The 15,751-nt window shown below is 40.8% G+C and overlaps 1 protein-coding gene across 10 annotated transcripts in view; it reads left to right on the top strand.

Moving 5' to 3' along the window:
• The window catches only part of MADD (MAP kinase activating death domain), a 68,484-nt gene that overhangs the window by 604 nt on the left and 52,129 nt on the right, over positions 1-15,751 (top strand). For all 10 annotated transcript variants that reach the window (XM_059849355.1, XM_059849353.1, XM_059849356.1 and 7 more), the window contains exon 2: positions 13,062-13,253. In XM_059849355.1, the coding sequence (XP_059705338.1) occupies positions 13,192-13,253 (62 nt within the window). In that variant the 5' untranslated portion in view covers positions 13,062-13,191. The remainder of the gene's footprint in view (positions 1-13,061; positions 13,254-15,751) is intronic.

Raw genomic sequence — 15,751 nt, 5'->3', positions numbered from 1 at the left:
TGTCCCGGCCACCCGGAGGCTTTTCCTCGCTCCCTGCCGGGTGGAAGCGGGCAGGATGGTGAGGGAAGGGAGAAGGGCGGCTCGAGGCCGACAGAACCCCTTGGAAGGGGTGAGGCGTGCAGCCGTGTGAAGGGATTGCTGCGGTAATGTGACTGGAAAGGTGCTTTTACTCCTTGGTTTGTAAACAGCAGATCCTGTTACTCTGCAAGACAATAGAATAGGAAATCCACTTTATACCGGGCAATTTCTTATAAAGTCGACTATAAATCTAAAGCATTTTACCCTCAGAAATAGGTGTCAACACCTTGTTGTGTTGCTGGCTTTTATTGTCAGGTGGAGGAGGGGAAGAAAGCTTGGTCTGTGCCACTGTTTGTGTGGAGTCACGATAAAGAAGTGTTTCGAGAAATGATAAGCTTTGAAAAAAAACTGATTTGTTTCCCGTCTTTCATCTTGCCCTTTCCCCCCTGAACTCCTCCATATACCACACGGTTTTCATTCATATGCAAAATAACATATATTACAAATTTGCAGCCCCATGGAGATGGGGTAGAACTGTGAACTGGCAATATGTTGTGCTCTCCCTAGACAAGCCAGCCATTTTCTCTATGTCCAGTGCGACTCTGGGTCAGCATTTCTCTTGGTGTGCTCTCAAGTGTCCTTGCTGTGCTCCTTGCACCATTGCTTATCTGCAAAAAGGATGCTCCTTGTAGACACAAGCAAGAGGAGGGAAGATTTATTGTGGTGTCCTGAGGGTCACATAATCAAACCAAAGTCATCCAAATATAGGTTGTTTGGGAAGTGTCTCTATTTTTGGTCTTTATAGTGCTTGGACCTAGGCAGCTGTTTTGGATTGGTCACAAGAAGCACTTGCTGTGTTCAGCACTAATAAAAAGCTGCAATCCTGACACGTCCAAGAGAGCACTTCACATCCAACACAGCTAAAATGCATTTTTTACAGGATCTAATCTGGCCATCCCCTCACAGCATATTATGTAACACTGAACTGATAGATCATTCCATCTATAAAATACTATTTTTGCCTTACTGTTGTATTGTTAGAAAATGCACAGCTTTTGAACACAATTTATAGACACTGTAATTAAATGCACACTCATTAAGTATCTTACTGTGTGTTTAACAAAATGCTAAATCATCAGCAAGTCTCTACAATGCCTTTGTTTGGAGAGTAATACAGCCTTGTCCTCACTAAAAGATCTTGTACGTGCCTGTCCAGTGGTGCTGCAGTTGTATCACAAGTCTGGATTCCTGTGTTGTTACCAAATTAACAGGTTTCAAGCTGTAAGCTTCAGAGTCCTACTGCATTGCTTTCCAAGTTACTGCTTTTAAAACAATTCTAAGTTTACTGGATGGGCAAAAAAGGAAAACAGTATCCCCCCTGAAAGAGTGTTGTCTACACAAAATGCATAATATGGCCAAGACACAGCACTGGGATGTGTGTTATGTGCCAAAGCGATGAAAGGTGGTGAACCCAAAGGCTGTGTGGAAATTGGCAAAAAAAAAAAAAAAAAAAAAAAAAGAAGAAGAAAAGGGCTTAGGACTGATGGCTCAGTAGAAATGGTAGAAGCATCAGTGCATTTCAGGCCTTACTAGAACACTTGTTCATATTATCTTCCTGAATTAAATTAGTGTTGGCTTTGATTTTATCTGCCTTGTACTCAGGGGCATAGAGGCTCATAATTTATAGCTTTTTCCCCTCTCAAGCCATATCAGATACTCAGGTTCTGTATAGACAGGATATACTAGGCATAACTCTGTCAAGATGTTCAGTCTGGTCTATTTTATATCTTCTGTGGTAAGCCAGTTTCAAAACTAAATATTTATGAAAACTTTGAGTATTAAATTAGAAAGTCATGAGTACTGCTAAATTCTAAGAGAATAAATTTCTTCAAAGTTTTTAATTTCCAGCATTCTAGCTAGTAGATTTTATCTGATACTCCTTTCCAGATGCATTTGTGTGGAGAATGGCTTTCTATTTTTTGGGGAGGGAATTGGTAGAGATTTAGTAAGTGAGAGGGGATAACAAATGGTGTAAAATACTGTGTCTTCCCTGTCATTTCACGCTGTCATTTTTTAGCTGGATTTGCCATCATACTCACAAGATGGTAATTGATACTTTTATGTTAAAGCTTAGTGCAGAGGTGAATGGTTCACTTACTTTCCATTAGGAAGGAATTGGAGACAGGCAATGCATATGTTCCAACCCAGATGAATTCCTGCAATGTCCTTTGGCCCTGTTGTGCCTGCATTTAAGATACACTGCATTAAATTTCCAGGCAGTTGACGTAGTTATTCAGTGCACTGGTAGAAAGTACAGATACAGCTTCTGATTAGGAATTTGCAGTAATGAGGAAAGGATTTACTAAAAAAGAACGAAAGATTTTAATATGCAAGATAAATATCATGTCCCCAGTTTAAAGCTATGAATTTTCGTGAAGTGAAAGCATTGTCAGTGACCTAAGAAGAAACAAAGTGAAATAAAAATGATCATCATGAGGCATCAATTAGATAGGAATGTATTTTAGTGGGATAATGTGTGGAATAATTGTGATATTTCTTTTGAGGACAGAACGCTTTGCTGCTTTTCCTTCTCTCCCTTGAGAGCTATGAAAAACTTCCATCGACCCACTGCTCACTCTCTGAGGCTGAACCTGTATAATTCAGCTGGTCTTTGCTCTGTTTTTTGAGCTGGAAAATAATTTTAGAGCAGCTAGATTCTCTGTCACTGTATATCCTTAAACCTGTCAAAGCAACATGGAAATTACTCTTGATTATTGACAAACCTGCTCCTGATTTCTGTCTTGGAACTAGAATAACCAGCTGAAACCCCAGTCAGGCAAACTGAAGAACTGACCTAGGTACTGCCAGGAGCTCTGAAGTATCTTTACACTGGGGAACTCCCAGTTGGGGAGGTTGTGCCTGTTGGTGCCCAGACCACTGAGAGATTGCGTTCACTTTAGATCACTGCTACTAGCAGGACCCTTGCAGGGATTTAAAAATGAGAAGTACTGCTTGCATATGCCTGAATTGCCTAAACTGAGGCAGTTCTCATGCTGTGATGCCAGACACTGCAGGTTAATGAGAGACTTGTGCTTCTGGGTTGCTGTGAGAAATAATGTATCAGAGTAGCAGCAAGGAACAAGGTTTTTTGGTTTTCTCTTTCTTCTACTGCCTTCATTATTTCAAAGCAGCAGCATTCCTCAAAACAGAGCTGGTCATCATGTTGCCTTTGATGTATCCAGTAATGTTTGTCAGATACCGCCTTTTTGTTTTGTTTGTAGCTAATCTCTGAACAGTTGTGGCAATCAGGGAATTAACATTTGCTTTTTTGTAGGAGGGACAAAGATACATTACTGTCAAATTTGTTATCTGATGACCTCCAGGAACTGCATGTTATCTTTTGAGCAGAGCAGCCTTTTATTTCATATCCTGTTACTTTGTCACATCTGCAAAATCATTGCCCTGGTTGTGTCCTTCTTCCCATTATATTCTGACTGAATTTGCCAATATCAGTGTAAAAGTTTTGATCACCTTCTTGCCTGTAGCTTTGACATCAGCTTCCCTGGATCTCTTCTTGCCTGGGTGTCTTGTCCTTGCTCTGGAAAGGCCCTGGTGACAGGAGATGAGGAGTTATGCCTCTGCCTGTTTCGCTGTCATCAGCTAGCAGGAGGAGAGGAGTGCTTTTTGTGATAATTAAGAATCAAAAGATGATTACGAATCAAAACCAGTACCCACCAAAATTTGCTGCAGCCACAAACGCTGAGCAGCTCTGCTGCCGTGTCTGTTTGCTCTTGATAAGCAGTTAAACTGCTCTGCTGGAGCCACGAGCTGGGCACAGTGCTCCTGTCCCCCAGGCCACCTGGTTTCTCCCTTCTCTCTTGTTAGTAGTCTTAAGACATGCCCAGCAGGGTGGTGTTTTCCCTCCTTCCTTTGCTGTGGTGACTGCCACTGCCAGTGTCCAGAAGGTCCTCTCGGGAGCCCTTGCTCTGTCGTTTGCTGGCTCCAACAGTTGCTTGAGGCGGTTCCTGTCCCTTCTTCACTCTGAGCTTGCTTCCCCCGATGTTTACGTGTGGGTGAGTCTGCCAAACGCACGCTTCTCACACCCCAGAGCTCTTGTAGAGAGAAAATGGGCTTGTCTCTTTTATTTCCTTTGAGTTTTGACCAGCTGGTACTATGATTTATCACCAAAATTAATAGTAGGATTGGTTTGAGAGTAGGAATTTCTGATCTCCCACAATGTTGATGAAGAGAAGGGGAAGGTGTGTAGAGGGAAGGAATAACAAGCAGGGGAGACAGGCTGAGTGCTTCTAATACACAAGGCAAAACAAATGGGGGGCTCTGAGTTCTGAGGTTTTAACAATAGCCAAATGACTGGATTATTTAGAGTACTTTATTTTCTGGTTCACATTATCCTGAACAATGTTTCAGTGTTTCCACACTGGTTGTGAGCATTGCCCCTCCTCTGTCTTACAAATGGCTGTAATTTATTGTTGGGATCCCATTTGTCTGTGTGACCGATTTCCAGGAAAGAGTTGAATGTGCCTGTATCTGGTGGTGGTGATGCCATGAGTGATGTCTCCTGGCCCAGAGCTGCTCACTGTGGCTGGGGGAGGCGCCATGGCAAGGGAAAGCACTGAATAATTTAGCAGTTGCAGCTGCATCCAGCAGTTCTCTCAAATGTCACATGCTTTGTTGTTTTCTTGTTAATTTTTTTATGGCTGTACATTTACACTATTTGGTTTTTGAAAAAAAACCTTCTGGTGCCTGCATTATGGGAACTGTGGCCTACTGCTCAAATTCCCAGCAGAGGGCTGGGAATGGAAGCATCTTGTGGGTGCTGGGGTCTGGGCTGCACTCAGAAGCAGCACCAGCGTTTCTCAGCTCAAAGCTCATGCCAAAAGCAGTTCTGGTTTGGAAAAAAATGTAATGCTGTAGTGGTTGCAGGTGGTGTGAGGCTCATTGGGCTTGGGGGGCATTGTGTGGGCTTTGGTTTACCCTTCCTTCCTCCCACCCCTACTCCTTGCAAAATGTTCAAGTACAGATTTGAGGATCAGTGAAAAGCTGATGAGGTAGAGAAAATGAGAAGGCTCTTGGATTTTGTGATGGTGTAGTTTCACAGGGAGGGGCAAAAAAGGACAGACTTCAAAAGAGTTGGCCTTGTGTTACTGTTGTCTCATGCGAATTTCTGGAGATGATTTTTGAATAAGAGATGAATTTAAATTCAAACAGTGTAGAGCAGAAGAACTGGCCAGATTGGGAGAGGGTTTTTATGCCAGAATTTGTCCTATGATTCTATAGTGAATGGTGCCCTGCACAATGATCCTGCCCAGGAAGGATCACAAGAGAGCTGTTTCACACAGTAAAGGAGGGGAGGAGAATAAGGTCTTTAACCTAAATTGAAGCGTGTGAAATGTTCTGTGGCTGAGGCTAAAATCTGTCATCTCCTTCCTATTAGGAAGTAGAGTACTATAAAAGGGTGTGCTTTTCCTGTATTGGGTTTTTGTTGATGGTTTTCCCCAAGAGTGTAATGGAGTAAAATAGATAGCAGTATTTGCATACTGTTCTTCCTCACATGCTGATCTCTTGTTGCTCATTCAAGCCCTGGTCTTGATTTTTCTTCATGGCTTTCAGGTACTACTGGTGGGTGCAGCTGTGGCTCTGTGGGGCTTGTGCTGCTGGAACCTCTCCTTTGCTGCTGCCTGCAAATTCCTGTTAGGATTGTGTGTTTGTGTAAGCACACTCTGCATGTTCTTTTTGTGCCTGCACTGCATGTTTGTGGAAGCATCCTGTGGGTACCTGGGTGAGCGGATTTTGTCAGCTGTGCTTGCCAACTCAGCTTTCCATGGGCAAGAATGCCTCCTGATATTTGTAGTACTGGTGGATATGGCAGCTCATGGACTGGGAGGCGTTTAGCATGTTGCAGATACTGTGCTGTCATCTGGCCTGGGGCCTGCAGGTGCCAGGAGGGCTCTGTTTCTGCGCTGACTCCAGGCAGTCCTTGTGTCTGGGTGAAGCTTGTTGGTAGTGTGGGCAGTGCTGGGAGCTTTGGTAGTGGAGCAGAGGGGGTGGAGCACTGCAGCTGCTCTATAAATATACCCGACAGGCTGAAATCTAGGGACTAAAAGATTGGGTTGCTATGGTGATTGATCTGAATCAGATTACCTGTGGGGCTGTTCTCACAGCATGTGCATGTGTGGTGACTGCGTGATCTTGCATGTACAGCAGGCTGCTTTAGCCAAGCTTTTGGCTGAAGCAGGGAGGAGGGAGGAAGCAACACTGAAAGGCTGACATATGGCAAGGATGGGGAAATCTGTCACTATAGCAACCGGGAACCTGAATCAGTCCAGCTTCACTCCATGATACTGCAAAAAGGTTCCCATCTGTGCCATGATACTTCTGTTTGTGGAGTAATTCTGGTCATTTTCAGTCTATCTGTCAGCACCCCTGCCCATGCTACTTCCATTTCGCTCTCGACAACTAATGTGGAAGCTCAAGATGCTGGGCTGTGTCAGTTCTGTTTTCAGAAGGCAAAGAGATAATATTACTTAGTAGGAAAGGAAGAAATCTTTTAATTATTGTGATTATTGAGAAGGCCTTCAAAATAAGTCTACTTTTATTGCCAAAACCTGTTTTCCCCATTCATTCTTTAATTTTCTTTTATCTGGTTTATTCTGTCCTTTCCCTCAAGATTTATTGATAGATGCAAAGTGGAAATAGTTTAGGTGCATCTGCTGTTTTACCTGATTGAAGCAACTTCAATCAGTAAGATTGAAGTGATGCCTGTGCTCCAGGGCGGATGTTTTTAGAATTTGCCTGCAGTCCTGTTCTCTACTGGGTGATTTCTTATGCTTGGAACTATCCCCATGGTATTTTGCAGAACCACACCTATGTTATAGATCAGCCATACTAGATAAATATGTCATTGTCTATTTAGGTATGCTTGCAATTCTTTGAAAATGTTCTTTCCCCATCTTCAGAGTGCAAGTATCTTCTTAGGAGTCACAGTTTTGGCATGCACTGCTGCCTTGCCAAGGTGCATGGTAACTCACAAAGCAGCTGCACCAGTATAGCAAGTCCATCCAGGTCAGATTTTAGAAATTGTTCCATGTTCTGTCAGATTCTGGAGAAGGGGAATTGTTCTCATCTCTGTTGTTGTCTGTTTCTTGTGTTAGCAGAAACTCTGTAGTATCTGGGTAATAGCAATAATGAGCTTCCTAGAATGTTGCATATTTTAAAGTATCAAACTATTTGCAGTGTTTTATATAGTTGTTAAGCAGAGGAAGTGAAAAATGGCTCGTGTGAAAAGAATACTGCCTGTTTGCTTCTTTAAAAGTTTAGTAGAAGCAAAAATAGAATGTTCTATACCAGAGATGTCTGGCATCATTTGAAACATACTTGGAAGAACAAGTAACCACAATTTCAGTGGTAAAGATTCCATAAAGATTATTAAAATGTCTAAAGACAAAGCTACCATGAGCAGTTCATACTGGGCTCCAAACCATGTTGTTTCCAGTTCAGCAGTGAGTTAAATGGAGTTCCTGCCCACACAGGTGAGGCTGGCCCTGAGCTACTCACACCTATTTCTCATAGCTTAGCAGATAGGTCAAGGTGTGGGATGTGAGAAAAAGAAACATAAATCAACCCAAAGGTGGGCATTGAAATTACTGGCCCTGTTTGTGTTTGTTTCAGCTCTCAGATTAGTTCAATTGGTGAGACTTGAGTTCACAGAAAACAATGCACTAAGGTCAGGCATAGTGGCTCTTAGAGCTGAACTCAGTACAGGCTGTCTTGGCTGAGAGTAAATAGAAATTCAGGATGTTCCAAGGAAATTAAAAATTTAGTTTTGTTTGGGTATGACTGGAAATCTGGTTTTTCACAAGGTGAAATTTCAGTGAACCGTAATTTATGTGGCTTCTGTCCTATAATTTGATCTGTCTCCTTCACAATTTCCTCTTTTTTCTCTTACAAAGTAATGCCCCATGTATGCTCATTATTCAGTCAGTGTGCAAATTGAATTGTATGATGCTGATTTAAATTCTAAAGGTATCCATGCACTGGTGAACTGTGCAGTATGATCCTTTTTCCGGGTAAAAGCTGCAGATAATGAAAGGAGAAGCCTTTCTGGTCCCATCTTAAAGCATGGAAGAGTTGTAGGGATTTCCTCTTTTTTCTCTTACAAAGTAATGCCCCATGTATGCTCATTATTCAGTCAGTGTGCAAATTGAATTGTATGATGCTGATTTAAATTCTAAAGGTATCCATGCACTGGTGAACTGTGCAGTATGATCCTTTTTCCGGGTAAAAGCTGCAGATAATGAAAGGAGAAGCCTTTCTGGTCCCATCTTAAAGCATGGAAGAGTTGTAGGGAAAGCAGGGCTTAGCACCTTCCTGTTGGAAATTAATCTGTTGTCTTCAAACCGTTTTTTAAGCAATGATGTAAACACCTGCCAGGTATGCAGTTCAGTGTGAGCCTGGCCCATGAAAGCTGGGAGCTTCTGTGTGAGGAAAACAGCTGCAGGTGAGTGTGGTGGGTTGTCCTTGGCTGGATGCCACTTGTCCACCAAGCCACTCTATCACACCCCTCCTCAGCAGAACAGGGAGAAGGAAATAAGATGGAAAAACCCTTTTACCTTATGGGTAAAAGTAAAGGCAGTTTAATAAAACAAAGATTGCATTCATGGAAGCAAAGAAGCCCAAGAAATTTTATTATCCACTTCCCAGAAGCAAGTGCTGTCCAGCTTTAGTAGGCTTAGTGGTTGCTCCAGATTATAAATGTTTTAAATAATGGATTCTCTGCCTTTCTCCTCTCTCTTAGTTTTTTTCCTGAGCAGATGTCACCTGGGATGTCTTTCTGGTCAGTTGGGGTCAGCAGTCCTGCCTATGTCCCCTCCCAAGACTTTGCATACTCCCCAGCACTGCTGGGGGGAAGATGTTGGAGAGACAGCCTTGATGCTGTGCCAGCACTTCTCAGCAGTAGCCAAAACACAGATGTGTTATCAACATCTTTCCAGTTACCAGTACGCAGCACATCACTGGGAGGGCTGCTGTGGGGAAAATGACTTCCATCTCAGCCAGACCCCATACAGTGACACTAGTTGTGTTAACAGTTTGTTGTATTGAAGTTATTCTTAGACTAAATTGCTTTGTTCCTCTAGATTTGTGTCTCGAATGAGAAGACTCTTGACAAAGATTGAGAACTCCAAGGGATAGATGAAATTGGATAACTGCACAACTCATTAGTCCCAATTCAACTTGAGGCTAATGCAGGGCATGGCTCTGACACAGATGACTCCAAACTGATAGAAAGTCTGCTGTGGCTCTTTCATGCTGCCCTATCTATTGTGTGCTGTGGTGCTTTTCATGAGTGTGTGTGTTTGTTTATATAGGCTTTTATTTCTGGGAGGACTTTAAATTGCAGAATACCATGCAGATTGTCCTCTAAGAAGTTGTGCTACAACCTAAAATGTGGGTGTTTGGGGAATTTTGAAATGCAGAGTAATGCCAATAATAGAAGTGTTTGTTGTTTTGAACACTTTTTTTGTGTCTTGAGTTACTGGTAAGCCGTGGTTTTGTGCTGGTTCTTGTCTTCTGTCTGTGTGCCTAGGCTACGGTGCCAACTTTTATTAGTGAGTATTGCTGACAGCTGCTGCAGTGCGTGGGTAGTGTTAGTTCTTACCAACCCCTTCACCAGCCATATAAGTGCTTATTTCAATTTTGGTGTTGTCTGAGACATGATCTGTTGGTGCAGTATTTTTTCTGTGGTCGGCCTTCCCTTCTCTATTTTAATTCTTTTCTAGAGTTGAAATAATAAGAAGTCTCTTCTCAAATACTGCTTGAGGATTCAGCCTTCAAAAGGCTGGTTCCAATATGTTTGCAAAGAGAAAAGACACTGCACAAGGCCTTTTCAGAGAAAGCAATGTAAAGTTGAAGCAGTTTGAGAGAGAGAAGAGGTTTTGACATATCAACCATCTCAGAGTCAAGATAATCTCTTGGTTCAGGTCCAAATTCCAACATGAAAGAGGAAAAAATGAAGTATCTCTTGGTCGTTTGATCTATTTCTGTCCTAATGTACTTAGTCTCTAAAATCGAGGAGGATGATTGGAAGGATGATAGGAAATATCTTAAAAAGAAACTACCTCTGTATTGCCTGTAGAGGTGCTGTCTGTAGTTCTGTGATCACACTGAGTTCAGTCAAGTCTTCCAGGTTCCATTAACTGCTTTCTCCTACCTTTTCTTTGTGCCTGCACAAGCATTTGTGGGGCCACGTGGTGAACCAAGTAAAAGAAAAATAACCTTGTAAAAACAAAAGCAGCAAGGGAGAAGAAGGGAGGGTGTTAGGTTTAGTCTGTATCAATTCTACTGTCTGTTTTGCCCTGTAGCTGCACAAACTCTTCTGCCAGCACAGGGAACAGAATGATACTGGCCTGAAAGGAAGCTTTTGGCAGATAGATAGGCAGGGGGAGGCAGGACTGGGATGCCCGTTTGTGTTGCCTTATACAGATCAACTGTGGTGTCTGATTCCAAGCAGGAGTAGGAAGATGAGTTCCAACAAATGGTGGTGCAATACTCTTCTAAGTGCTGTTATCAGCCATTGCTAGATCTCTGAAGAAGCCAGAGACTGAGTAGAGGAAGGCAAAAAACCTACACTTGGTTCTAGTTCTTCTACCTCTTGCTCCAATCCAACACTAAATCATCTTCCCAAAAAGAGCTTTTGTCCTCTTATGTCTGACTGTAACTGTTGTTTTGTTAAGTACAGTAAATCAATAAAGGTGGCTCTGGAAGTCCTGGCACAACATCTGCATCAGTCTGGTCCCCCTGGAGCTTGTGTTGCAATAGAAAGCAGAAATCACAGAAAGTGCTCAGATCTTTTTTAAAGAAATGGACAGAAACTTCAGTGTCTGATGTTAGTGTGTTGTAGCTTCAGCCTTTCCAGGGATATTGTAAGCCCTGCATATATTCTTTGTTCTTGTATGCTCAGGTATTCTTGAAATTTCATTATTTCTAAGACCTTGCTAACTCCTTTGCAGCGCTGCGGGAAATATGTGAAGGAAATTACAGTCATAAGACAAACTCAATGTGTTTTCTCCACCTTCACTGTGGGGTTGGGTAGCTTCCGGTTTTGAGGAAAAACATCTTTTATTACCACTAAGTAGCAGAATTGCCTGGAAGTCATACTTCTAGGTTGCATTGGGATGACTTCTTGCTATTCCCTGTCTGTGACTGAGCATTTTGTTCTTTAAAGAGTTCTGGGGAAATCCATTTGGAAAGAAAACAGATAAAGTAGATGGAGACAAAAAGGACCACTTGATATTCCAACTTTATCTTGTTCCTTTTGAGTTTTTCTGTGCCAAGATATTTGCAGAATATCAAGGATCAAGGGCTTTTCTAGGACAGATTCTACAATGTTTTCAATAATGTCATTAAAATGTAGAAACAGAAACTTTGCTTCCTGTGTCTGTATTTTCTCTGTTGTTCAGAGAAGATAATTTACAACAATATTGCTGCTCAGAGAAGATAATTCATACTGCTGTTACTTATGACTCTACAGTAACTGTAGTTGAGGATCTACTAAAAACCTGCCACAGTTTCATGTGGGATTTTTTATGTGTGAGGCTTTAAGTTTCTTTCAGTTTATTACTTCTTTAATAGTACCTACTGACTAGTACAATTTTCCTTTTTTATATATTGCAAATGTACTTTTTTGTTCTTACTGTTGTAATGTTTTTGTGTTCTTAGTGCTGTTTAGAGAGCTAATGAGTAAAATTTCCCTGCTGTGTATGTGATGTGTTAACTTCCTGCCTTAGGATGTAGACATGAACTGAAATGGAAACTTTATTCTGACTATGTCCCAGAAAGCAATACATTCATTTTTTAAATATAAAATAAGTCTTATTAAAAAATCCATTGGAATACTCAGTAAACTTCTAGAATACTCTAAACATCTCCGATTTTAAGAGTTTCTGAGACCTTTAAATTTAAGGAAGTTTCTGTTTTCAGGTTGGTTTCAAACACTGTAGGGAACACTGTAACGTGGAACTGTATTCCTTTTTAAAACTTTTTTTTCTCCCTGTTTTTCATGAATTCTGTGAACTATGAATAGTGGGATTGGGAAGAATTATTTTCTGGATATCTATTAAGCATAATTATTGACAAGTAGTAATGCTGCAGTATAATCTCAGTTTTACCAAGAGGATCTTTCTATCATAAAGTACTCAGAGAAATTTGCTGCAGGGGGCATGGGTATAAAGAGTAAGGAGTGAAGTTAAACAAGATAAATGGAACTGAATGAAGTAAGTGAAAAACCCAGTATGCTTTACAAGGTGCACTTTTGCTATTGTAAACTGCAATTCTGTAGAACTGCAGTTCTGTATCTGCCCAGAAAAGGTGTTAGAGCTCATAGTCTTTGGGAATTGTGCTGCTGACAGCCATTTGCAGGTTTGGGATGGTGGGATGCATTTTATCAAATTGGATTTCTGGTGTTACCCCTTCTTTAGTTGTTCTGTTTATCCCACAGCTAAAATTCAGGTTGTGGTTTTTTTCCTTCAGTCTTGCCATTTGAAGCTCCCTTCCCAAGCACTCTTGAGATCTTATGGATTTGCCTAAGCAGCACACAAACCATTTAATGAGTAGCTCTTTGCCAGTGGTAGGCAGCTTTGTTGGTTTGTGTTCTCCCTTAGAACAGAATCATAGAATCATTTACATTGGAAGGGACCTCTAAGATTGTTGGAATTTCAGATGAATTGATTGAATTCTTTCTTCAACCAAAGAATTAATGGTTGAAGTCGAGATGATCGACTCCAACCATGAATTCTTGAGATACTCTTGTACTTTTTTGTGTATTTTTCATCTCTCTGCTTTTGTGGGCATATGGTTGTGTTTTTATACTCATGAAGATAGAGATTGTGGATGACCATGACTGCACTGAACATTGACGCTTTTTGGGAATATATATATAATATAATATAATTAAGGTCATTAAGTTGCTTGTATGTATTCAGTATTCTTGGTTGTGCTTTTGACACTCTTGCTTTTCTTGGTTATAGATTGGACTTGGCAGACTGTTCCGAGCAGATTCTGTTCCCCAGGGCAGCGATCACGGCTGATGGGATAACTGAGCACTGGATCAATGAACAGGAATTCCTTGAGATGACATAGGGAGGGGCATCGAGGACAATGGTGCAGAAAAAGAAAATCTGCTCTCGGCTACTTGACTATCTTGTGATCATTGGAGCCAGGTAATGTGAAACAGTCTCAGCAGAACTTTTTCTTGGGCAGTAGAGTGGGGATAAATAGCCTTGCATCCAGTGATGAAGCCTTCCTGATGCTCAGGAAGTGCTGTCTGAAATGTGTGCAGAATGCCCCCCTAAGGGGAGCACCTACTTGAGCCAGGACACTTTTGAAAGTTACTAGTGTAGTCAGAGTTTTTAACTTGTGGTCCTTAGACTTCCTTTCAAGGGTCTGCAGAGGCTGACTAAGAAAAGCTAATTTAACTATCACTCTCTGGTAGTCTTTGTGTCTGAACTTTGCTTCTGCTGGCACCAGGACAGAGGGATTCACAAATTGAAAACACTGAAAGCTTAATACAAGTAAAATACAAGTTTTCTACTACTTTTATTACTAGTAATGTGCTAGTAGTAGAATAATACTACTTTTCCAGCTTTTGAAATGTAGTCTAAAAACTCAGTTTAAAAAAAAGTGAAACTTGCTTTACTTGGCTGTTTCTCCCTCTAATACTTATTTATCCTCACAGGAATGACATGAATGCTTTCTGGTTTTAAAGTCTTATTAACAGATAAAATGTTATGCATATTTATTCAAAGCACATATGAAATGTAGGGTTGATGTGTTCTCTTTGTCAAACATAAAGGTACTCAATAAATGTTATTTTTTCCTTATTCAAAGTTCATGCAGCAGCTTTCTGCAAATTCTATGTAACGGCTGTATGCCAAAGTCTACTTTGCTTTCATTTCTAAATATCAGTGGTTCATGTATATCAGCCTGTTACTGTACCTCTTGCTTTCTTTTCAGAATACTTTGAATGCAATATTTAAATAGACTGAGTGGAGGAAATTACATAATCCTGACTAATATTTATTTTATTATTGCATTTTATGGATCGAATACTGTAATAGTTTAATACTTCTTACTCTCTGTAGAAAAACAACCAAATTTTCTATATGTGTGTCACCAGCTAAGAAGGGGAGGGAGAAAGATGTTAGCTGCCTCCTCCAGTGAAGCTTATAGTGTCTGATGTTCTCACTTAGAAATTTGCTACTATCACTTCTGGACTCCTACAGTTCTCTTGCTTTTTGCCAGCCCGTGCTGGTTAGGCTGCTACTGCTGTCTTGTTTGGCACTTTGGCAAATGCCAACGATGAAAGATGGAGCTGACTGAAACAGCCTCCCCTACAAAGCCCTTAGGAGCTCCATGTGGCCTTTACTGTGACATCTTGTTATCCACTGTGCACAAACAGCAATACTTTTTGGAACTGTTGGGTTCAAACTTTCTCAGTGTCTGAGAAAACTCTGTCCTTGTAGCTAATGTTACAGCAAAGGCACGAAGTGGTGATACATGCACTCGTCCTTTGTTGATGTCATTTTTTGGACCATTTGCTGCCAAATGGACTCTCTAAATAGTACCAGCATTATTTGACATTTGTTTTTCAGCAGATGATGCATTAGTTGTGTCCATTAACATATAAAAGCATTTTAGTGTTTCTCTTTTTTTCATACAGTATTTCACTATCTAACTTTACAGGCAGTATAAATCTTGTTATCAATATTATTATGAAAGCATATTTACTTGTTTTAAATAAAATATTAGTTTGGAAGAATTAGTCAGCAGAGCTATTTACACCAATGATTTTCTTTTGTAAATTGTGAGCATTCTATTACTACTTGTTTGAATTTTTCACATCTCTTACATTAGAAAAGCAAGTGTCATTTGTGTTTTGAAATAGGCAAAAGTGTAATATCTTGAAAGAATCTAGTGGAAAATTAGGAAACAACAGTATTGCCTTTCTGTCTTCATGTTTCTGTAGTGATTTGTAGTCTGAAGATTAGTGAGTCACAGTGGTAAACAGCTGTGCATATTACCATGCAGTTTTTATATAAATTACACTTTAAATCCCAATCTGAAAATCAAACACGTGTGTTTGTGTGGTTGCTAGAACTTTTTAATGAAAGCGGTTTTGGGATGAGGTCCATATCCTTCCACTGTTCATCTGAGTTCTTTCCTTGTAAATTCTTGCTTTTCCAGTTAGGAATGATACTGGATTTCTCATTTAATTTTTCATCTTGTTCATAAATGGCTGAAATCTAGGAGCTTTTCCTCTGACTGTGTATTTGGGGAGGGACAATGTGTTTCCTACTGAAGTGTTGCCCAGAGACCTGTGCAGTTAAATTCATTTTGAAAGTCAAAGTCAGAGCAACATGACAATACAGTATTCTTCTGGGAACAACATATTCCTGGAAGGCCTTTTCTTAATCAGATTTGAACAGGCTCCTTGCTAATGACTGTATAGACTTAAACTTCTTTTCTGAACCTTTCTGCCTTGTGCTCGTGAGTGAGCTTTGTGGCTAGTGACTGAGAAGCTGCACTTTCTATGGGCAGCAGGGAAGAGAGGGAACAAAGATGAAGCTGAGTCCACAGGCTCCTGACACATGAGTAGGAAGTTCCCAAAAACATTTATTATTGGTCATCTATGTATGTGGTTTTTTGTTTGCTTCTTTGT

The sequence above is a fragment of the Haemorhous mexicanus genome, chromosome 6, assembly GCF_027477595.1.
Source record: "Haemorhous mexicanus isolate bHaeMex1 chromosome 6, bHaeMex1.pri, whole genome shotgun sequence".
Taxonomy (NCBI): domain Eukaryota; kingdom Metazoa; phylum Chordata; class Aves; order Passeriformes; family Fringillidae; genus Haemorhous; species Haemorhous mexicanus.
The sequence above is the reverse complement of the archived record's forward strand: the minus strand, read 5'-3'. Positions and strand labels throughout refer to the sequence as shown.